This window comes from Nannobrachium achirus, assembly GCF_963921795.1.
Source record: "Nannobrachium achirus genome assembly, chromosome: 4".
Classification (NCBI taxonomy): Eukaryota; Metazoa; Chordata; class Actinopteri; order Myctophiformes; family Myctophidae; genus Nannobrachium; species Nannobrachium achirus.
The window spans coordinates 75950421-75976324 of NC_137813.1; the positions used below are offsets into that span (position 1 = coordinate 75950421).

General features: G+C 41.1%; 1 protein-coding gene across 1 annotated transcript; it reads right to left on the reverse strand.

Annotated features, from left to right (window-relative positions):
* Positions 1-245: 245 nt before the first annotated feature.
* On the reverse strand, positions 246-24496 carry yipf2 (Yip1 domain family, member 2). Its single transcript, XM_080725056.1, has 9 exons — positions 24432-24496; positions 22718-22783; positions 20498-20661; positions 19122-19202; positions 17268-17355; positions 13630-13746; positions 12179-12345; positions 3926-4108; positions 246-894 (listed from the first exon to the last, which is right to left on the reverse strand). Exons 2-9 carry the CDS (start codon positions 22746-22748, stop codon positions 811-813), a joined length of 915 nt encoding a protein of 304 aa, XP_080581182.1. The 5' UTR covers positions 22749-22783; positions 24432-24496; the 3' UTR covers positions 246-810.
* Between the last annotated feature and the right edge of the window lie 1408 nt (positions 24497-25904).

Consider the following 25904-nt stretch of genomic DNA (forward strand, 5'->3'; position numbering starts at 1 on the left):
TCTAAGGGTTGTCACAATGGGGGGGGGGGGCTTAATTGTTGAAACTATTGAAAAATAGCAGATATACAAGCTCACTCTCGGTGCCGTGCTGTAAGCTTGTAGAACTGCATTTTTTAGAAACATATGAAAATGTGTGCAAATCTTTGAATATATGTATTTTTTAAGCAAACATTTGTAACTCAAATTTTGCTTCTGGGGGGGGGGGGGGGGGGGGGTCCCTGGAACTAAATATTTTGAGATGGGAAACATAGGTATTTCAAAAATACCAAAAATATCAATAAATAATAAATATATATATATATATATGTTTTGAAATATTCAAAGACTTGCACACATTTTCAAGATTTTTCACAAAAAATAGCAGATCTACAAGCTCGCAGTGAGCTCGAAGATCTGCTATTTTTGAAAACTCATGAAAATGTGTGCAAAGCGAACATTTGTAACTCAAATTTTGCTTCTGGGGGGTCCCAGGAACTAAATATTTTGAGATGGGAAACATACGTCTTTAAAAAATACCAATAAATACCAAAAATGTCAATAAATGTTTTTGAAATATTCAAAGACTTTCACACATTTCACGATTTTTCACAAAAAAATAGCAGATCTACAAGCTCGCAGTGAGCTTGTATATCTGCTATTTTTTTCAATAGTTAAAGCACAAAATAACACGTAATAATGCGTCCCCAGTCTAAATGGGTTAAACCCCCTCCCCCTATGAAGGACATTCATGGGGGGCCTGCAGTGAATCCTTGTACCCAGGGCCCAGGATTTGGTGCGACTCCCCTGGGTGGGCTGCAGAGTGGGAGTGGGTTAGTGGACCTGGGTGGTGGGCTGCAGCGTGGGGGTGGGGGTGGGAGTGGAGGTGGTGTGCACCGCCGTCTGGAAGAAGTACATCTGTGAGGAGAGAGGAAAAACAAGGACAATATCAGTCACCAAGAAGAGAGACGTGTGTTTTCAATGAGTCGAACGCAGGGGTCTTCAACGTTTTCAGGCCAAGGACCCCAGAGTTGAGAGAGAGATGAAGCAGGGACCCCCACGACCTTTTCATAGATTCCATATAGTTTCATTGTTTGACAGCACAGTCATCAGTTTATTTTGGATTCATGTCAATTTGTGTTTTCAGATATTTAACCATACTTAAACTTGACCTTATATGACACATAACATAAATATACAAAGAAATGACTAACATGTTTGACAACTTTATACTTAAAAAAATAACATTGAGAGTGGATATAGCCGATCTACAAGCTCACAATGTGCCGCATCGTGTTGTGAGCTTGTAGATCTGCTATGCAAAGTTGCAAGCGTCATTTTACACGCAGATCTACAAGTTTACAACCCGTCGCAATGCAACACGCTGTGGGCTTGTAGACAGAGCAGGCAGCTTTTTCTCTTTTTTTTCTTTCTTTTCGTTGTACTGCGAGTGTTTTGAAATAAGCACTGAGTAAGAGTTCAGAGTTCCACAGCAGTTTGTTATGTAATGCTAAAATCCATTAAACCGATTAATAACTTAGTGACCGAACCATCGACCCGACGCAGGCACTATTTTGACCGAACGACGTAAACCCGAATCGATGCAGTCACATCATTAATGTTAAAACCGATGACCGATTCATATCGATAATTGCCGACACCCTTACTGGGAACCCTACAGCGGGGGTTTTCAAAGTGGGTGACGGGGCACCCTGGGGTGCCCCGTTGATAATATTTGGAATTTGTTTGGACACTTGAAAAAATAATTTAGCATCATTTTAAACTACTAAAGTACAAAGTTATTTTCAGTGAGTTCTAACCAAAATGGCTATTATCTCAACGTTTTCCTCGCAACATTGTGTGCTTGTAGATCTGCTGTTTTCACTAGTTTAGTACATTTTATAGATGATAAATCCAAAACAAACGGTTTTGGACATTCAAGGTTTCCACCCGACAACGACGATATGCTCTAAATATAAGGTGCTGGGAGTGAAAATTATAATGTAGGGGTGCCTTGGATTCAAAACATATTTATGGGGTGCCCTGAGACATAAGAGTTTGGGAACCCCTGGTCTACATGGCAAGAACGAGACAGAGTAGAAAGTGTTACAGTCAGCTGGGGCATTAAGGCCACTGTGGCCTCAGGTCTTGCCATTGTTTTGAGGTTGTTTTGAGGGGCACAAGGCCAAACTGAGGGACAACGGCAGCCATGGCCTTCATGAAATTCCTGCCCTGGTTCCATCCCTAGTGTTATTTTTTTTCCAGCAAATGTAGATTTAGTCTTAATCTTTTGAATAACACACCATTTAGTCTTAGTCTTCTGAAATTGTTTTAGTCTAGTCTAGTCTTAGTTGACTAAATATCAAAACATTTTAGTCTAAGTCTTTTAGTCATCGTTTTTAGGCTAAATATAACCACATAACTCTGAACAAGTCATTGTCTTATATATAATATAGTAACTGTATCAATCACATCTGACACTGTCTGCTACTCTGCAAAACCAACAAAATTTGAAAAGAACAGATAAGTGCCATTCTCAATTGTAAAGATACAAGATGTATTTGGCTTTAATTCCATTGCACAGTTGCATACTAGTGTTCATTTTTACAGCCATTAGTCTAGACCTAGGCCTCGGCCAGACGGAGCTGGATATTTCATATATCCCGGTTTTTCAGATATCCACATAGAACAATATCTAGGTCCACACGACAAAGATATCTGGGTCTAAAATAATCGGAGTCCCCAGACCTCCACTAGGGGGACAAGCACACACACAGTAAAGTCTTCAGAGATATCCGGGTTCCATGTCTACACGGATCCAGTGAATCGGATATTTTTCAATGTCTCCACTTATATCCAGCTTTGCGGCCAAAATATCCATCTTCGTGTGGCTGCAAGCCCCAACAGCACAAAATGTCTAGCAAATGTCTAGCTTCAGAAATATCCAGCTCCGTGTAGCCGGCACCTTAGATTAAGTCCTAGGGCTCTATTATGATCCAGGTCTTATGCCTTAACTTCTTTGCCTTTTTTTTACTATTTTGTTTTTGTTTTTTAAATATTTCAAATAGCTGATCTGCAAGTTCACAACGTGCAGATGTAGATCAGCATTCGAAGTATTTAAAAATGTTTTTCAAAATAGTGAAACAAAGGTAAAGAAGTTAAGGCATAAGGCATAAGACCTTAGTCTTCTCTAATCGTTTTAGTCTAGTCTAGTCTCATCAACAAAATATCAAAATCTTGAAGTCTTTTAGTCTTAAGCCTCTATCAGAGTCCAGGGTGAAGATCTATTCACCGCACATTTTGGGTGTAAAGCTATCCACCTAAAGTGAGAAAATAAGTGTAGGCCATCATAGTCAGTCACGGTGAAGTCCTATCACTGTGACTGACATGGTCTAGATGAACCAATCAGTGAACGGGGTGATGGGTCTATCTGTCTAAAAGTAAAAACAGAGAGATGTGTCGGGGTTCGCAGTGGATAGCTCTTCACCGCAAGTAATGACATAATGTTGTAGTTTTATGACTTAAAGGAGTAGTTCACCCCCAAAATGACTTTTCTTCTATTGATTAGTCACGCCATGGAGACTAGAGTTCAATAATATTTTTTGTTTTTTGTCGCATTCCTAAGACAAAAATGTGATAACAATAAACTTAACCCCATTCGTTCCGGATGGGGACCCGTTTCATAACAGGTCCCCATCCGGAATCAATGGGGGTAAATTTACTCGAATCAAATTTTTGTCTTAGGAATGTGACAAAAACCAAACAAATATTATTGAACTCTCTCTCTCCATGGCATGAGTAATCAATAGAAAACAAAAGTCATTTTGGGGGTGCACTACTCCTTTAAAAAGACAACACCGCGGTGGATAGCTTATCACTGCGGTGCCTACTATGATAGGGGCTTTAGTTGACAAAATGAATACTGATGGACACAGCCCTAGGCACTGACCTTGCAACCGACGGCCAGCAGCGAGTGCAGCAGCAGGATGGTCACCAGGGTGGAGACGGCCGTCACCTTGGTGTCGTTACGCACCGCCGGCCAGAACGTCAGCGCCAGCACCGAGCCAGAGATCACCATGGCGACGGCGATCAGGATCCAACGCAGCCACTCCAGCGGGATGATCCACAGCACCTGGTTTGGAAGACAGACCAGCTTATCGTGACGGCAACAGAACGGTGCGTTTCAAACAGCTGCCCTTTGAGGGGGTTCCAGGTGGTCTCTAGTCCAGGGGTTTTCAAAGTGGGTGACGGGGCACCCTGGGGTGCCGTGACGGCAGTCCAGGGGTGCCGCGAGATCATTTGATAATATTTGGAATGTATTTGGACACTTGAACAAATATTTAGTATCATTTTAAACTTGAAGTACAAAGTTTTATGGGGTGGCTCTGAGACCAAAAAGTTTGGGAACCCCTAGTCTAACTAAAGGGGAACACACACTGGACACGGAGGCGGCGCGAAGGCGGCATGGAAGCGCCGTGTAAAAAAATACGGACCCATTATTTTCAATGGACTAACCCACACCGGCGGCGTCAGACGCGCGCAGCCGTGATATTAATAAAAAAGGAACAAAAAAGTACAGTAGTTACATTGCAAAACGTATTAGTTTAATCCTCTGAAACAGGCGAAGGGCAGAGAGAGAGAGAGCATCTTGGGTGACTCGCACTGACCAGGAAGTTGTGGAACTATAGGCTCGACCTCAACATAAAATGTATTTTAATTGTAATTCTGCCCATTTAAAATATATGTACCCAATCGAATATCTTAGTTACATCGATATCGTTCATGTGAACTAGTTTGTTGAAGCTTATTCATTATACTTATCGAAATCGCTATGACCGCGCAGCGCCGTACTGCGCCGCGCCGTACTGCGCCGCGCCGTACCACATCGAGGCCGTACCGCGCATCACCGTACAATGCCGTATCTAGCAGGAGACTTCTATGCAAGACTAGTAATCTACATAGCGATTTTTTTTAATCATTTCAACAAATATTCACTGTGTATTCACTCCATTTTGTTCCAAAATGTTACTATTTATCATGACAAAGCAAAACATTTAATATAAATAAATATCAATTTAAAACTACACTCTTGCCATTAATATTAATGGAAGAATGTGGACTTTGTCCCACTGCATAACTCCTCCCCCGGTAGCAAAAGAGAATGATTTTTCTGGTTGGCCAGTCAGGGACCAATTAGAAGTAGAGATGTTACCGATCAATCGGCAATGGATCGGATCGGGCCGATCAAAGCGTGATCGGCGATAATCGGTGGTTTAGATCAAAAGGTAAATTCACCGATCCAATCCGATCGGTGCATCCGATCAACCAGCCGTTCAGTATGCCCACTTGAGGCCATTTTGGGGTATTGATTTCCACAGTGCTGAAGGAATAATTAGTTACTGCTATGATAATAAATACATAGTTAAGGCCCATTCCCACTGGGCCAGATAACAGATATCTGGAGATATTTCTCCAGATATTTTTCCATGCAAAGTGGATGGTAGATACAGATAAAAGAAAAGTCTACCACAGATATTTGCCACAGATACTTTTATCTGTGGCAAATATATTTTTTATCTGTATCTACCATCCACTTTGCATGGAAACATATCTGGAGAAATATCTCCAGATATCTGTTATCTGGCCCAGTGGGAATGGGCCTTAATGCTGGTAAATAACTATAAGGCAAATATATAAATGAATTCATGAGTGAATTAATTAATTAAAGTTAAAACATTAACATTTAGAAAATATAAATAATATATAAATAATAACTTGATCGGATCGGTGATTGATCGGTATCAGGTGATCAAACTTTTGTGATCGGTGCTCGGTTCCAAAAAACCTGATCGGACCATCCCTAATTAGAAGGCTGACAAAGGGTCAATTATAATGGATAAGCCTAAACAAACCAGTTCACATGAACAATACTGATGTAAAACCAGTAAGACTCCCTAATCGGGAGATAAGCGACCGTTGGTCGCTTATCTCCTGTCACACTGCTGACATCAGTATGACATCACACCGTACACAAATGACCCTTATATAAGACCGGCATTATCTACCGACAGATTAGTAACAAGATGTCAAAATCATTGAAGGTTTACCCTACTAACCAACTGTTTACCATAGCAACCATGTTTTTTACCTTAGCAACCAACTGTTTACCCTAGCAACCAACTTTTTACCACAGCAACCATGTTTTTTTTACCCTAGCAACCAACTGTTTACCCTAGCAACCAATTGTTTACCATAGCAACCATGTTTTCTTACCCTAGCAACCAACTGTTTACCATAGCAACCATGTTTTTTACAGGGCCTGGGATTGATGACATCAGAAATCTCCATATATGGGCATGTTTCTCGAAATATGTCTGTGGGGTGCCACATTTGGAATAAAACACTTACATCACACATCTGGATATCCATACAGCCCATCTAGTTTGCCTGTGTCCATTTATGCCCATATATCTGATGACATTGGGACAATGATCTCCATATATGGGCATAAAACTTATGTTAATTAGTAAAGCCTGGGGATCTCCATATATGGGCATGAGTAACTAAAAGGGCATCATCTGGGAATAGCAAATATAGTTATCCTAGAAAGTGAAAATCTTACATCAAAGGCCATAACTACCTACCTACCACCATACTGCATTCCTCATTAAACTACCTACCAGTAAGATGCCTAAGGGAGAAAAGCAAAGGGCGAGGTTGCACCATTTCTTGGTCTTCTGGCCAGTGATGTATATCGGACCATTTAACCATATATGAGACATCTGGTACCCAAAGATATTCACAGATATGGGCTTAATATTGATGACATAAGGGATCTCCATATATGGGCGTAAAAGGGATTTGGTTCCCCTGGCATCACAGGGATCTCCATATATGGGCATAAAATGGATTTGGTTACCCTGGCAACACGGGGATCTCCATATCTCCATATATGGGCATAAAAGGGATTTGGTTCCCCTGGCATCACAGGGATCTCCATATATGGGCATAAAAGGGATTTGGTTCCCCTGACATTACAGTGATGTCAGTGGCTGGTTCTACAGAGGGGATCTCCATTTATGGGCATAAAAGGGAATGTATGTATGATGATGTCAGATATCATAGACGTCATAGGACTTTCACATAACGAATAACTGAGTAAGCATGTAAACCCGTAAAATCTATATTTGGGCATGGCTGATTTATGACCTCATCATGATGACACGAGCAAACACAGCTGAATTGTATAAATGATCAGTGCAGAAACCAACAGAAGTATTTGACCAAGACTCTTCGATTTAAACATCAACAAAGGTGTGACGTTTGTTGATGGTCACGTGTGACGTGTGACGGACGGACGGACGGACGGACGGACGGACGGACGGACGGCCGGTGGAGGTTTTCATAGTAAACTGCTCCCTGACGGTCGCAATAAGATATCTGAACGGCTACATTTATTTTATATAAAATTAAAATGTCGAACCAGCACAGTTATAGGGGGCTTGCCCAGGCTTTATTTTTCTTCTGGTCGCCAAAATAAGCCTGGGTTTCCGAGGCTAGGTGATCCCCAGCTAAATGATGGAGTTGGTAACCAAGTTGATCCTTATAATACTGGTATACTTTGACTTAAGTTAGAGTAACAGTGTTAAGTATTAATACACTTGCAGGGGTGTCAATTGGGTATGGCAGGGGTATGCAGCTGCCATACCCTGGGTCCAGGGGGGAACATAAAAGTTACTTTTAAATATAAATCCATGAATGTCTCTTTGTCTGTCTGTGCTGGTTATTATGTTGTTGAATTACAGTAAAATAACAACAAATGCAAAATATTACAAAATTGTCACTTTAACAAGGTATTATAATTTTATTCTCCACACTTTTATTCTCCCCATATATAGCCTATATACAAAATACAAAATGGTATATTCCCAGGTTCTGCAGGTCAGCTGCACAGGTGCAATGCACTTGAACAACCGTTCCTGGCTGCCATATCCCTGCCCAAGAAACCATAGTAACGGGGGGAAAAAATTAAACGTACTTCTTAAAATAAATGTATCATGCCTGTTCCTAAGGTATGGCAACATGACTGGTGTCTTGCACGCGCGCCTTAATCATGTTGCCATACCTTAGCTTTTTCTGAACTGAAGCCACTGTACACTTGTCGTATTGCTACTTTTATTTTAAGGACAACTTTGTTTTTTTATAGAAAAGAAAAGATGAGTGTTAAAATATTTTCATTTACTGCTTTCTATCGTTTTAGAGATTTTAACTATTATGTTTTCAGTGAGTGGACACAATAAGCCCATTCCCAAGATGCACCACAATCTTACATGGGCTGATGGGACTTGTAGTGTTACTGTAAAAAGTAATACATGAATTGCTGGCTTATTGTGTCTAAAAAAAAAAGACATATTTAGCCACGTGTAGGCATAAAATGATAAAAAGCAGTGAGTGAAAACATTTTAACACTCAGCTTTTCTTTTCTCTAATTACAATGTAAAATATGAACCCTTGTAAAAAAAACAAAAAACAAAACAAGGCAAAGTTGTCCTTTAAAGCTACAGTAGGCAACTTTTTTGTGAATAAAATCCTGTTTTGTCCAATCTGTAGGGTGCACTGTATTAATACAATACTGTAACTTTCATAATTGTGGGGTTAGGTCTACTGACATTTAGATCCTGTGGTCTGATAGGACACCTACTGGCTGGCAAGTGGTACTGCAGGCTCTATCACCTCTGTGGTCATTATGTCAGCAGCTGCACTGAAGACCCGTTATTTGACGTTGCAATTAATCAGCTATCGTCCAATAATGTCAATGTCGTTCATCCATAATTATTATAGTTAAAGTTATAGATATCGTGCTTGGTGAAAAGGGCCCTTCTCACGGCATCTTTTCTTTTCCTCATCCAGGCTCAACCAGCCAGTGGTTCCCAAACTCTTCAGGCCGTGACCCCCCAAAATAATCCTATTTCGCGTGGCATTAGGCAGACTGATAACATGGTCTGGACCAGGGGTTTTCAAAGTGGGTGACGGGGCACCCTGGGGTGCCGTGACGGCAGTCCAGGGGTGCAGTGAGATAATTTGATAATATTTGGTAACTTGAAAAAAATATTTAGTATCATTTTAAACTTGAAGTACAATGTTATTTTCAGTCAGTTCTAACCAAAATGGCTATTATCTCAACGTTTTCCTACGCAACATAATCACTAAAATATAGTCTCTGTCGGGCAGAATCCTCGTATGTACATGTTTCAAATGTGTACCTCTTTTGGTAAAGTAAAGCCCTTTGCACACAGGCGCGTTTAACCGCATGGATAAAACGGACAATATAATTTTTTGAAATTAAAACAATGATTCTCTATGACCTCATGCACACCGGCTCCGAACTAGCCATGCGACGAGTGGCTGCCGCCGTGCGTTTTTTTCTCGATCGAACCCAGTTCGATTCGTGCGTCTTGTCGCATGCGGTAAAAAACTCATCACTCCTTTTATGACTCCTTTTTGGATCCGCAGCGCCGATTCCGCACAGCCTTGCACACCAAATCCAATGCGTTTTATTCATGCCGCAAACGAAAAAAAACGCAACTGTCCTGTGTGCAACTGCAAAGGGCTTAAAGCCCTGCTTCATAATACATGATTGTCGCACAAAACTAGTGAAAACAGCAGATCTACAAGCACACAACGCCTTGCGATGCGAGGCGTTGTAGATCTGCTGTTTTCACTAGTTTAGTACATTTTGTAGATGATAAATACAAAACGAATGGTTTTGGACATACAAGGTTTCCCAACAACAAGGTTCCCAACAACGGCGATATGTTATAAATATAAGGTGCTGGGAGTGAAAATTATAATGTAGGGGTGCTTCGGATTAAACAAATATTCATAGGGTGCCCTGAGACAAAAAAGTTTGGGAACCCCTGGTCTGGACATCGGCCCACAGGGAGTAGATATGAGAAATCAGAAAATGACCGGGCCAGACCCCTAGAGAGAGTTCTGACACTTAAGTCGACTCCCGTTGTAAGCGTGGAAAGCGGACGCGATGTCACCATTTAGCGTACTGGAGTCTGGTGATATTCCTAACAAATGTCTGCTACTCTTCAGCCTCGTTTACCTCCATTGTAACCGAGGCATGTTCACTTGCTGGTAAGTCGACTAAATCGGGGTCTCCCCCATGGTTCGAACTCCCGTTGGTCCGAACACCGTCGGCAGGCTAGCTACTTACCAGCGTTAGTTTTACTGAGGTAAGGGTTAGGGTTAGGCATAGTTTTACTGAGGTAAGGGTTAGGGTTAGGCATAGTTTTACTGAGGTAAGGGTTAGGGTTAGGCATAGTTTTACTGAGGTTAGGGTTAAGGTTAGGTTTTGGTGGTTGATCCAAAGGGTGTTCGACCTAATTACATGTTACCATTACATTTAGTTCGACTCGGTTCCACAGATGCATATAGCAGATCTACCAGCTCAGAGGCTATTTTCAAAATGCCTTTTTCTTAAATTATTTGACAATTTGGCAAACGTCTGGCCAGTTTTTATAGCATAGTTTGTTACTATAGTCTAGTTGATTTTAGTATGGTTAATTGATGCAGCAATGGTCTTTTTTTCTTTACTTTCTTTCTTTCTTTCTTTCTTTCTTAATTTGTCACTTCACGGTCATAGGGATGTATATAAACACGGAGTTAAACTACTCACAGACGTAGGGATGTAGATGAACAGGGGGTTAAACTACTCACAGACATAGGGATGTAGATGAACACGGAGTTAAACTACTCACAGACGTAGGGATGTAGATGAACAGGGAGTTAAACTACTCACAGACGTAGGGATGTAGATGAACACGGAGTTAAACTACTCACAGACGTAGGGATGTAGATGAACACGGAGTTAAACTACTCACAGACGTAGGGATGTAGATGAACAGGGGGATTAAACTACTCACAGACGTAGGGATGTAGATGAACAGGGGGTTAAACTACTCACAGACGTAGGGATGTAGATGAACACGGAGTTAAACTACTCACAGACGTAGGGATGTAGATGAACAGGGGGTTAAACTACTCACAGACGTAGGGATGTAGATGAACAGGGGGTTAAACTACTCACAGACGTAGGGATGTAGATGAACAGGGGGTTAAACTACTCACATACGTAGGGATGTAGATGAACAGGGGGTTAAACTACTCACAGACGTAGGGATGTAGATGAACACGGAGTTAAACTACTCACAGACGTAGGGATGTAGATGAACACGGAGTTAAACTACTCACAGACGTAGGGATGTAGATGAACACAGAGTTAAACTACTCACAGACATAGGGATGTAGATGAACACGGAGTTAAACTACTCACAGACGTAGGGATGTAGATGAACAGGGGGTTAAACTACTCACAGACGTAGGGATGTAGATGAACAGGGGGTTAAACTACTCACAGACGTAGGGATGTAGATGAACAGGGGGTTAAACTACTCACAGACGTAGGGATGTAGATGAACAGGGGGTTAAACTACTCACAGACGTAGGGATGTAGATGAACAGGGGGATAAACTACTCACAGACGTAGGGATGTAGATGAACAGGGGGTTAAACTACTCACAGACGTAGGGATGTAGATGAACACAGAGTTAAACTACTCACAGACGTAGGGATGTAGATGAACACAGAGTTAAACTACTCACAGACATAGGGATGTAGATGAACACAGAGTTAAACTACTCACAGACGTAGGGATGTAGATGAACACAGAGTTAAACTACTCACAGACGTAGGGATGTAGATAAACACAGAGTTAAACTACTCACAGACGTAGGGATGTAGATGAACACAGAGTTAAACTACTCACAGACATAGGGATGTAGATGAACACGGAGTTAAACTACTCACAGACGTAGGGATGTAGATGAACAGGGGGTTAAACTACTCACAGACGTAGGGATGTAGATGAACAGGGAGTTAAACTACTCACAGACGTAGGGATGTAGATGAACACAGAGTTAAACTACTCACAGACATAGGGATGTAGATGAACACAGAGTTAAACTACTCACAGACGTAGGGATGTAGATGAAGAGGGGGTTAAACTACTCACAGACGTAGGGATGTAGATGAACAGGGGGTTAAACTACTCACAGACGTAGGGATGTAGATGAACAGGGGGTTAAACTACTCACAGACGTAGGGATGTAGATGAACAGGGGGTTAAACTACTCACAGACGTAGGGATGTAGATGAACAGCGAGTAGCCGTAGACGCAGGCCGTCTCCAGGAAGGAGTATCCTCCGATCTGCCTCTCCGCTTCCTGCCTCCAGGTGAGGAACCCCCACACGGCCAGCGGAACCAGCCAGGCGTACATGAGGATCACCACCGCGGCTATGGACACTGCAACACACACCACACCAAAACCACCCTTCATTCCCACTGCAAGTTGTCATTTCATGTTAGTCCAGGGGTCTTCGACAGGGGGTCCGGGACCCCTAGGGGGTCCTCAGAGTTACTACAGGGGGTCCCCCAAATCTTTGTGTGATAGAAACCTTTTTATTCTTTTTTTTATATCAAAGAATAAAACTCTAACCCTTATTCTGAGAACTTTGGCCAACAATAGCCGATCTACAAGCTCACAACGCCTTGCACTGCGAGGCGTTGTGAGTTTCTTTCTATTTGGGTTATTTGTCATATTTGCCATGTGAAACTTCAAAGCTTACAAGCCAAACAGAAATGTAATTGTCAACGACAAAAAACCCAATTAAATTGTTAATCGCAATAATTGTATTATTTATTTATTTTTATAATTTTTATCCCACGATTTTGCAACCCATTTTCACCCAGTGCCTATGTAATCCTGGGCTCTGCTCTCCCTCTGGCGCGCCTGGGGAGACAACGGACTGACCTCATGCTTCCTTCAATGCATGAGTAGTCCAAGTTGTTTCTTTTCACCTGACAGGGGGGATTTTCCCGGGATGGATATAGCACATGGAAGGAACACGTTATTCCAACCAGTTCTTTTCCCCTCCATCAAGCACCCCGGCTGGCCAGGGGGAGGCATTATTATTTATTTTTTTTAAGATTTGTTTTTGGGCTTTTTATGCCTTTATTCGATAAGACAGTAGACTGACAGGAAATGAGGAGAGAGACGGGGAATGACATGTGGCAAAGGTCGCCCGGATCGGGAATCGAACCGGCGACGCCAGCATGCATCATAGCCTAGTATGTGGTATGCGCCTTGACCACCAGGCCAGCAGGCGCCCCTGGGGGGGGGGGGGGGGGGGAGGCATTATTGAGACCAGGATTACTGCATGTTTTTGTGAGGGTATCAACCCTAGGAGACACGGGGAAAACATGCTAACCCCACACAGAAAGGCCCTATCGCCAACCCCCTAGGGTGTGGGCGCTGATGACGCGGAGGGAGGAACACGCCCCCAACACCCACAGCGTCCCCCGGCGGGAATCGAACCCAGGACTTTCTAGCTGTGAGGCAAAGCGCTAACTACCACTGACTGCGCCACCGTGCTCCCTTAATCGCAATTATTTGAGTGACAATTAATCGTCATGTAAAATGTCATAATCGTGACAGCCCTACTTACCTCTGTGGAACTGGGGTCTGTAGTGGTATGAGGGGTCTTACCTCTGTGGAACTGGGGTCTGTAGTGGTATGAGGGGTCTTACCTCTGTGGAACTGGGGTCTGTAGTGGTATGAGGGGTCTCCCATCTTGCTCAGAAAGGTGGACAGGTTCCCGCTGATGGCCACCGAGAACACCAGCGTCACACAGATCCAGAACGGCCCTATGCACGCGCGCGCGCGCGCGCGCACACACACACACACACACACACACACACACACACACACACACACACACACACACACACACACACACACACACACACACACACACACACACACAAAGTGTTCATTGACTGGATGTTTTATTGGCAGTTTGCATTGGTTTAAAGTAACTAAAGCCCCTTTTCGACTGCAGCTTTAGCACCACACCACACCACACCACACCACATAAAAATATCTACATTTTCCATCACACAAAAGTACACCTATTGGTAAGAAACAAATCGACCCTTTTAACTGTGATTATAATACAATATAAATTTGTATTACAACTATCCTAAATTATAATACAATATAATGGATTATAACTAGTGATTATAATACACTATAAAGTATTAATGTATTACTATGATACCTATAATACACTATAATAGATTATGATAGTGGTTATAAAACAATATAATCTATTATCATGTATTAAAACTATATCCTGCTGGTCTAAATGAAAAGTCAGTGAGTGATCAGTCATTATGAAGTGTTTGGCCCTGTTTGGCCTAGCTCAGACCTACTCTAGATTGGATACTTTTTAGTACCACGTTTAGTACCACTTTCACACCACTCTACCCAGGTCCTTGTTGTGGCACAAGTGGTGTGGAGTGGTGTGAAGTTGGTGTGAAGTTGGGCCAGTGGAAATGGGGCTTAAGTACATTTGCTTAAGTACTGTACATAAGTACAGTTTTGAGGTATTTGCACTTTACTTGAGTATTTCCAGTTTTCAGTACTTTTACTTCTACTCCACTACATCTCAGAGGCAAATATTGTACTTTTACTCTACTACAATTATTTGAAAACTTTAGTTACTAGTTAACTTGCAGATATAAATAATTTATTATAAAACATACATTAATCCACTTTAGCCCTATTTTATACCGTGGCTATTTGAAAATAGCCAATCTAGAAGCTCACAACGTGTCGCATCGCGACGCGTTGTGAGCTTGTAGATCTGCTATTTTCAAACATTTTGTACTTTTACTTTTGGTACTTAAAGTATATTTTGATCCCAATACTTTTGTACTTTTACTCAAGTAAATTTTGAATTGCGCACTTTTACTTGTAACAGAGTATTTCTATATTGCAGTATTGATACTTTTACTTAAGTAAAACATCTTTCTGGATACTTCTTCAACCACTGTCAGTTTGCATAGGAAAAGACATGATAGTACAGTTCAGATACACAGCCTACTAAGTAAGGGATAACGTCTGCCACTGCGGTCATTATCGAGTGTTATTACCCGGCTTGTTTGGATGCTTGATTCTGATTGGTCGAGCGCTGAAATCAGCGGTGAATTATAGGCGTATAATGACCGCTCCTGCTCATCAAAGGCTCAGAGCAGCTGCTGTGTTCAGGCTGCACTGCATGGATTTAGTGCCGTATCCAACATGGCAGCCATGTAAACAAACACACAGCGTCATTTACAACCAAACGTTGCTCTGAAGAATGTTTTTAAAAACATTTGAGGCGAGAAATAGACGACGCAGTAACAGAAGTTGGATTCTATTTGATCAGCACTTCCTTGTTTTCCAAGGCGAATGTGTTGCGCTCGGGGGGACGCACTTTCAGTCGTCTGTAAACAAGGAAATACTTTGTTTTGTTTTTAGTTTTGAGTCAAATTATTAATTTTATGTATTAGCCGGGTAATAAGTGCTATAAGGTCTTGCTGCTTGGTCATTATGGCTTAAATGGACACTTCAGGCTGATAATTCCCCTCGGCTCCGCCTCGGAGAATTATCAGCCCGTCGTGTCCATATAAGCCATAATGACCTGACGTTATGGCAAGACCTTATCGCATACTGTACATAAAATACCGACAGGCTGATATGGCACCGATGCGATAGCGGAGGTGCCATATCAACCTGAAGGGATTTTATCACTCCATAATGACCGCAGTGGCAGACGTTATCCCCCTTATTACACGGCTACTTAATAAATAAATTCATAATTTGACCAAAGACAAAAACAAAACAAAACACACAAAGTATAAATTCTGCTCTAAAAGTGGAGTATGAATCGGCTCCCGGCAGAAACCAGCCCTGAATAAGGCGTGTATCAAAACAACACCCCGTTTCCAACAATGGAAGCTTGTGATTGGCTGAACCGGAGGTAGGGAGCGCTCTGTTGTATTCGCCTGGACCGTGCGGAGGTGCCGGGAGCTCAAGTTATAGGTAATATAATAGCCCTACACGCGATGTTTCATAACATATAACACAAGAAATAATCATAAACATTCTATATTTATAAGGTCAAGTATTATACTTAATAATTGGGAATTAAGAACCATTATCATAGTTATATTAGGCCTACATTTACAGTAGTTTAGGCATTTTGGTTTGATGTGGGCAGAACAATTTGTCCTTGTTTGTTATTTGACTATTTTTACTAATTAAAGACACTTCATAGTGAATTAGTGATTATATAATAATAAATAGCTTATGTCATGATTGTTGTTATAACTAGATCAGATTGTGTTTATAATATAACCATTGTCGGAACCGGGATGCTGTTTTGATACACGCGGGGCCCAGACCCCCAGGTTGGGGAACCAGCCGCCAAATACATCAAACACTATTGACACGGTGTGTTCCTTTGTTAGCTTTGCATTTGAATATCTCCCACTTGGCATGTGCTGCACCTGTCCCAATGTCCCTGTGTGGAAGGAAGGAAGGGGGTGGGCTTCCTGGGGGTTTGTTACTTTCTTTTCCTGCCAAGTGTGAGGGTCTCTCTCTGAGGACACTGTGTAGCAGTGATTGATCCCATTAACCACATGGACCCCCAGTGCCCCTAGTCTGGGGAATACGTACAGCGGAAATAGCAAATCTACAAACCTAGGTCTCTCACACTTCACACAATCATATAGCACAGTGGTTCTCAACCTTTTCAGGCCGCGACCCCCAAAATAATCACATTTTAACTGGGGATAATAATCATATTTTAACTGGGGATCCCCAAAAGAATCGTATTTTAACTGGGGATACCCAAAATAATCATATTTTAACTGGGGACCCCACGAAATAATCATATTTTAACTGGGGACCCCCCAAAATAATCGTATTTTAAATGGGGATCCCCAAAATAATCATAGTTTAACTGACGTGCAATAAGAGTTGAGGCATTACATTTTGTATAACATAGTTCTATTGTGAAAATAACAGATCTACATGCTCACAACGCCTCGCAGCGCGAGGCGTTGTGAGCATGTAGATCGGCTATTTTCACAATGTCTGCCTCTATAATATTTTGACAATTTGGCCAAGAGGTAGAGGTATTAAAAACGCCCTTAAATTGTCACTTTAGAAATGTGCAGATACCCTCTATACACTAAACTGAATGTTGGTTTGTTTACTATTGAGTGAGAAAACAATGTTGCACTTTAAGTTAATCATCTGGGGACCCCCCAAAATAATTTGGGGACCCCCCTGGGGGTCCTGACCCACAGGTTGAGAACCACTGATATAGCAAACTTACCATATAGATCTGGGTTGTTCCTGAGGTAATGTTTGATAAAGTTCCTCCCAGGTAATGGCATCACAGAGCCTTTGACTCTGTCCAATACCTACAACGTGTCAAAAAAGGGAAAACCAACTGGTTTAGAATAAAAAACATGCTGTATCGGCAGCGGACCCCGATTCATTCATTTGGTCGGGGACCCCCATCTGAAAATATTTTGTGCCAGGTAGGGATGGGACGATATGCGATATTATCGTTTATCGTGATAACAAAGACTCACAATAATCGTATTGTGGATATTTAATTCATCGTGATATCGTCCTCCTTCATGCACTGGGATCAATTCACCTTTTATTTGCCGAGCTGCATATCTGGTACCACTTAAACCCTCTATTGGTAAAATGTACTTAATATAAGTACTTGATACATCCTTTTTTCACTCTCTATCAAATGTCTTTGCCGAAAAATAGCCGATCTACAGGCTCACAACGCGTTGCGGTGCGACGCGTTGTGAGCTTGTAGATCTGCAATTTTTTGGCAAATGTTCCGCCCCAGGATAATGGATTTTGATTATCGCGATAATATCGTAAATCGCGATTTCTTTGGTCACAATAATCGTGATATGAAATGTTCATATCGTCCCATCCCAGTGCCAGGGACCCTCTGAAGCAGGGGAGGGCAACTCCAGAGGGCCACAATGCATATGCACATACATGTCAGAAACAGACATTCTACAAGCTCAAAATGTGTCGCACTGCGACGTGTTTTGAGCATGTAGATCTGCCATTTTTTAATTGGAATCCTGAAAAGTAATTGTTTTATTTAATTTCAAATGCATTCATATGTTCTTGTGTTTACTTGAAAACAAATACAAAAAACAAATTGGACATACAAAAAAAGTACTAGTCATTAAGCTGGTGGCCACTAAAGCGGGTCATGTTTGCATGGTTGGAATTGTAACAGCTGAAATCAATAATATATCACTATTCCGATATTAACCTGCGGGCTGCATTAAGTCAAGGTGGGGGCCATATGTGCGTCAGTTGCCCACGTATGCTCTGAATAGAAGATGTGTGTTTAAAAACATTTTGTTATTCCAAATTTCTTCAAAAATGGCAGATGAACAAGCTTGCAGCGCAGCACTAAGTGACACGCTATGAGCTTGTAGATCCACTATGTTTGAATAGCTAACATATACTGTAAATGGATGAAATGATTTTTTAATGCTTTGTGAACAACCTTTGTTGGGGACCCCCTGGGACCCTCCCAAGGACCCCACATTGAGAACCTAAACTGTAGTGGACAATATGAAATAGCTTAAAAGGCCATTAAAGGAGTAGTTCACCCCTAAAATATTTTTTTTTCCTATTGATTACTCACACCTAGGGCTGTCACAATTATGAAATTTTACATGACGATTAATTGTCACTCAAATAATTGCGATTAACGATTTAATCGTGTTTTTGTCGTTGACAATTACATTTCTGTTTGGCTTTTAGGCTTTGAGGTTGCACATGGCAGATATGACACATAACCTAAATATACAAAGAAATGACTGACATATCTGACAACTTTATACTTAAAAAAGAACATAGATAGTGGAAATAGCCGATCTACAAGCTCACAACGCGTCGCAGATCTGCTATTTCCACTATTTTTTACTTAAAAAAATATGTATGAACATTTCTCAACATGGAAACGATTATGACGATTATGAAAAATAATCACCGTGGGGACTTGAGCTCAATAATATTTTTAGTTTTTTGTCGCATTCCTAAGACAATATTTGGGTTTCAATAAATTTACCCCCATTGATTCCGAAATCCGGAAGCAATGGGGGTAAATTTACTTTCAATGGTGTCTGGTACGTACCTGCATAGTGTCTACGTTGAAGAATGACTGGTAGTATTCAAAGGTCCAGAAACCGCTGGTAGGCTGTTGGCCTCCTAGAAGCTGGAACCACAGGAAACAGTTTGTTTGATGACAGCATAAACCAGCGAAATCACTCGCTGTCTACCTGAACGCTGCTGGTTAGAGGAATTCTATGCCAACGTGGCACTGAACATACATTCTATTTCTGTTTGTCTGTAAACAAGATAGTTCACCCCAAAAAGGATGCATTTTCTATGAATTACACAAAAATGTGAAAAAAAAGAATCTTCCTGTATTCAAGTCTCCATGGCATGAGTGATCGATAGAAATAAAAAGAAAGTCATTTTTTAAAGTAAAAAAAAAACATACTGAGATAATGTAAAATAACTATGGCACTACATTTTGTATAACACGGTTCTATTGTGAAAATAGCAGATCTACCTGCTCACAACGCCTCGCAAAGCGAGTGTAGCTATCGGCTATTTTTCACAATTTCAGCCTCTAATATTTGACAATTTGTCCAATGTTTAATTTGTCATTTTAGAGGTATTAAAAAGTCCTTAAATTGTCACTTTAGAAATGTGCAGATACAGATACCCTCTATCCACTTAAAGCTTTACGTTGGTTTGTTTACTGTTGAGTGAGAAAACAATGTTGCACTTCATCATTCATCATCCGGGGACCCCAGAGGTTGAGAACCACTGACTCAGTGCAATGGTTCTCAACCTGTGGGAGGGGTCCCCAAATTATTTTGGGGGGTCCCCAGATGTTTAGCTAAATGTTTTTTTCACCCAACGGTAAACATACCAACATACAGTATGAGTGTATACAGGGTATCTGCACATTTATAATGTAGGAACTTACCCATTTAGGCCATAAAGACCTTTATAGTACCTCGGGTCAAACATTTGTCAAATGGTACAAATATTAGAGTCAGAAATGGTGAAAATAGCCAATATACATGATCACAACGCCTCGCGACGAGCATGTGGATTGGCCATTTTCACAATGGAAAAGATCGAGTCGAACTAAAGCCCCTTTTCCATAGGCCCAACACCACACCACTCCACACCACACCGCCCACTTGTGCCAGGTTTTCCACTACAAGGACCTGGGTAGAGTGGTGTGAAAGTGGTACAAAACGTGGTACTAAAAAGTATCCAATCTAGAGTAGGTATGAGCTAGGCCAAACAGGGTCAAACACAGTGTGGTGTGTTGTGGTGCTAAAGCTGCAGTCAAAAAGGGTCTTAAATGTAACGCCAACTCCTACAATTCCAAGTGCTTGTGCAGGGTGGGGAGTTCCCAGTTCAAATATGATTATTTTGGGGGTAGCGGGGCCTGAGAAGGTTGAGAAACCACTGCTCCTGTGGACCGACCTCGGAGCTCTCCTCCTGTCCCTCCTCGTCTTCGGACAGCTCCACCTTCACGTCTCCTCCAGAGGAGCCTCCTCCTGGCTCTGCTCCCGCAGGAGAGGAGGCCACCAGAGGCACCGTGGAGGCTCCCGGTACTGCTGCCAGCAGGCCCGCCACCTCCTCAAAGTCTACACGCACAGTAGGGATAGACCGATTATCCAAACGGGCGATTATCAAAGTCGATATTCATACAATATATTAATATCGAAAAATATCAATATCGGAAAAAAAGGTTGAAAAAAATAATAATTAGAAGACATATACAAACAGCACAATCCATGAAAAATGCAAATTTTCATTTTCATTAAAAAAATAGCAGATCTACAAGCTCAAAATGTGTCGCACTGTGACGCGTTTTGAGCTTGTAGATTGGCTATTTTTGCTATGTTTAACTGTATATGCATTGTGGCCCTCTGGAGTGAGTGTGAAAATATATACTCCATCATCAAAGTTGCCCACCCCTATTCTAGGGTGATGCGGAGACTAGATGTGAGCCTCTAGAACATTTAGGATGGGAAAAATATATAAATGAATCAACCAGTTAACCACCATTTAAAATTGGGGGATTTCTTTAAAAAAGAAAATTACTTAAAATGCATATCGGTTCTTAATATCGGTTATCGGTATCTTTGATCACAAAAAAAAAGATATCGAAATCGAACATGAAAATCCCATATCGGTTGACCCCTAACGCACAGTCACGCACAGTCACGCACAGTCACGCGCGCACACACACACACGTCACGATTATGACATTTTACTAGGGATGCACATTATCGATTAATTCATTCATTGATAGTTGATTACTAGGGATGGGACGATACGCGATATTATCGTTTATCGTGATAAAAAAACACTCACGATAATCGTATCGTGGAGATTTAATTCATTGTGATATCGTCCTCCGTCATGCACTGGGATCAATTCACCTTTTATTTGCCGAGCTGCATATCCATTAAACCCTCTAAAAGGTACTTATAATATAGGTACTCGATACAGTCTTTTTTTCACTCTCACAACGCGTCACGCTGTGACGCTTTTTCCATTATCTATTTAGCAAAAAAATTAAATATGTGTGAAACGTGTCAATAGTGCATGTTTTTAAGAGAAAATCTAAAATCAGTTTTTACTTATATAAATAAGTAAACACTGTGATTCTCCAGCAAATACATGGACATTATATTTCAACACACATGGACAAAACTTGACATGAACACAGAGAATACACACATTTATCGATAGACCAAGAGTAGCTATATGGAATGGAAAAGTAATTAAACCCATCTTTTTTTATGTTTCTTCTTAAAATTGCTAAATACAAGGCACAAATACTTAGTTTCCATACAATCAATTATTTGCACTGCAAAACAATTCGATACCGATTATCTGCATTGTAAAACGATACGCGATACGATACAAAGCGGTAGGATATATGCTTTTGCTTATCGATATAGTAGATAATTGCAAATTAAATTAGATTTTTCGATTCAGTTACTATATCGTTACACCCCTAGTAGGTACTAGGCATGTTTTTAACGGTTTTGGACAACAATGACATGAATGACAATAACATGAATGCTTTAACCCATTTAGGCCTAGGATTATTGACTGCTTTAACTATTGAAAAATAGCAGAAATACAAGCTCACAGCGCGGCACCGAGTGCCGCGCTGCGAGCTTGTAGATCTGCTATTTTTGAAAAATCGTGAAAATTTGAATTTTGACCCGATTCTATAAGTGTCTTTTGAATCCTTCTAAGATTTTTGGAAAAAACCTATGTTTCTATGTCAGCAATCTGGCCAGCCATCATCAACGAAAAGGTCCTTTTCACTTCAACTGGAGCTCAGTTAGTCTGTTCTTGAGAGACTAGTGACTACTATGTCAGTGGTTCTCAAACCTTTTCATGTGAAGGACCCCCAAAATGATATGCATTTGGCCATGGACCCCCATCTCAAAATATGTAGTTCCAGGGACCCCCCAGAAGCTAAATTTGAGTTACAAATGTTCACTTTGAAAATATTCAAAGATTTGCACACATTTTCACGACTTTTTCAAAAATAGCAGATCTACAAGCTCACAGCGCGGCACTCGGTGTCGCGCTGTGAGCTTGTATATCTGCTATTTTTCACTGGTTAAAGTATTCAATAATTCTAGGCCTATCAGGGAGTATGTGTGGAAAGCCTACCTTGGAATTTCAGATCATCTGGACTTGCCATTGTGATTGTGGAAGAACTGCAACCTCATGCAAGACCTATAGGGAACAAGTTGAAGAATTAGACCCAATATTCATATTCATATTCCTCTCCCCAGGTTGGCAGAGAGAGTGTAGTGCTCATTAGATAATTGACACCGGGTGAAAAATGGGTTACAAAATCGTGGGATAAATCTAAAATGTAAAAGAAATGTATAAAAATAAATGAAAAGCTCACTCCCTAGCTTCCGCCGTGGTCTGAAGACTCCACCTTGGCCCATAGCACTTGCCTACCCTCAATGACCATACAGGCACTGAGTATTGGTTCGACCTCCCGTTGGTCTGTTTAGGCACAGTTATACTGAGGTTGGGGTTAGGGTTAGGTTTAGGCATAGTTTTACTGAGGTTAGGGTGAAGGTTAAGTTTAGGTGGTCGGACCAACGGGAGGTTGAACCAATGCCACAATACCATGCAAGTAATTTAGATAGAATTTCTATTTTATCTTAATTTTATTATTTTACTGAATATAATATGTGATCGGTCTAACTACGTTTATCTTAGATTACTATTTGTATGCATTTACATTATAAAGCTGTTGACACATTGGTTCTCAAAGTGGGGTCCTTGAGGGAGTTCCAGGGGGTCCCCGGCTAAATGATAGTCAAATGAGCCTTTAGGTCTCAGGGTTAAATTATAACTTTAATTTACAATATAGATGGGGGTCTCAGAGATAGAAATGCCATTAAATGGGGGTCCGTAGCCTAATGCATATCAAGCTGGGGGTCATTGCAATTAAAATGGTTGAGAATCCCTGCTATACAGCTGTAAAACATCTTCTCTTATGGGGGTCGCGACTCGTTGCGAGCTTGTAGATCTGCTATTTCCAATATCCACGTTCTTTATTTTAAAGTAGAGGTCTTCAACAGGGGGTCCGGGACCCCTAGGGGGTCCTTAGAGTTACTACAGGGGGTCCTCCAAATCTTCCAATCCTTTTTCATATTAACAACCTGAACCTTAGTGTCCATATTCTGAGAACTGTAGCCAAAAATAGCAGATCTACAAGCTTTATTGATTGATTGATTGAAGAATTTATTAGAAGTTTGCAATAGAAAAAAGTACAGTTTCATGACAGTACAAATCACTGGTACAAGGTCAACTAAAAGGAGATCCTAGAAAGCCGAGGCTTATTTCCACAGGAACCACACTTTATCTCATATAACATTGAAAGACAGACGAATAGAACAGTACTTTAGCTCACAACGCCTTGCGCTGTGAGGCGTTGTGAGCTTGTAGATCGGCTATTTTTGGCAAAGAGGTTTGGTGTAGAGGGGAAAAAGTGGTGAAATATCTGAAAACACACATTGTCATTGACATGAATCCAAAATACACTGATGATTGTGCTGTCAAACGATGAAACTATATGGAATCTATGAACAGGTTGTGGGGGTCCCTGCTTCATCTCTCTCTCAACTAAGGGGTCCTTGGCATGAAAACGTTGAAGACCACTGTTTAAGTATAAAGTTGCAAAATATGTCAAGTCATTTCTTTGTATATTTAGGTTACAGTATGTGTCATATCTGCCATGTGAAACTTCAAAGGCTAAAAGCCAAACAGAAATATTGTCAACGACAAAAAACACAGTTAAATCGCTGATCGCAATTATTTGATTAATCGTCATGTAGAATGATCATAATGGTGACAGCTTTACCTTCACATCACGGTGACAGCAGCTCAGCCAAGGAATATAAACTCAACCTAGGAAACTCAACGCGGATGTACACAACACTGTCACGTGACCCGGACACGTCGAAAGGGCTCTCGAGGCGAACCGCGATTGGCTGCTGTCACTGTCGGTGTGGCGCATGCGCAGTGTTGCAACCCAAAATAGCAGAGCTACAAGCTCACAAGGCGTTGCGGGCCGACGCGTCGTGAGCTTGTAGACATGGTATCTTTTTCCCGACGTTATTCTAAAAAGAAAAAAATCTATCCACTTTGCTAGTTGCACATCCGGTCTAGAGCGGATACGGAAACGGTATGTTTGCGATTACAAATGTGTTTTGGCAAATGACCGGATACAGTAGGCGGGCTCTGCACCGGATATGAGCACTGAACAGTAAATAGAAACCATGCCCTTTGGGTTCGAAAATAAATCAAAACGAATAATCTAAAAGCTCGTAGATTGTTATCTTTATCAACATGTACATTTATCAAATTTGTAACCTGTATTTGTGTATTGTTTGACATGTTTGCGTAATTTAATGTGACACATCCCACGGTCCAATCAGCGATGGGCTTTGCATCAAAGCTGGCGTACATGTGTAGAGATGTGACACATGGACGACAGTAGCTGCTCCTACCAGCAGGTGGCTATCGAGATCACGAAACACATCTTACTTTTACAACTCAGTGCTGTTCACTGCTTCCAAACTTAAAACAGTTTGCCTAATCTCACCTAAGCACACAGCGCGTTTCTTCGTGCTGCGTTATAGATCTGCTATATTAATTCTTAATTGTTTTTATTCTATATTCATAGAATTTCTTATAGTAAGGGGAACATAAGAAAATCTGCAAAGTAAATCGTTACCAGGAAATTTCTTCACCAATGTGTTTCTAAAGGTGTGTAATAATGTGCTAAAAGGTTGAAATTCAACTCCCGGGGAAAACATAATAAAAAAATGATTTGTGTTTGTGTCCCATTAACTTTAGGACAGGGAAAAATACAAAAAATAAATCTGCTTTAAAGTGATCCCTGACTAATACGACAAATATGCCTTAATACATTATAATTGTCCTCTATCCACAATTTTCCCCGGGGGTTTACTGGAGACTATCAGGACCAAACTTCCGGGTTTAACAGCAGACATACAAGCTCACGTCGCGTCGCAGATGCAACCCGTTGTGAGCTTGTAAATCGGCGGCGGAAGATCGGTGCAAACGTCTGCGCAATGCACTATGGGGCGTAGGAAAATCGTGGATAACTACAATGTAAAATTAAAAACACCTCAATTATTGTATTTCTTCTACGCAAATAAAATACGCACGCACAGTCGCACACACACACACACACACACACACACACACACACACACACACACACACACACGTGTCTATCATAGTCAGTGTCATAGTTAGTGACTGATATATTATATTTTGATAGTGATTGTTAAATCACTATCACAAT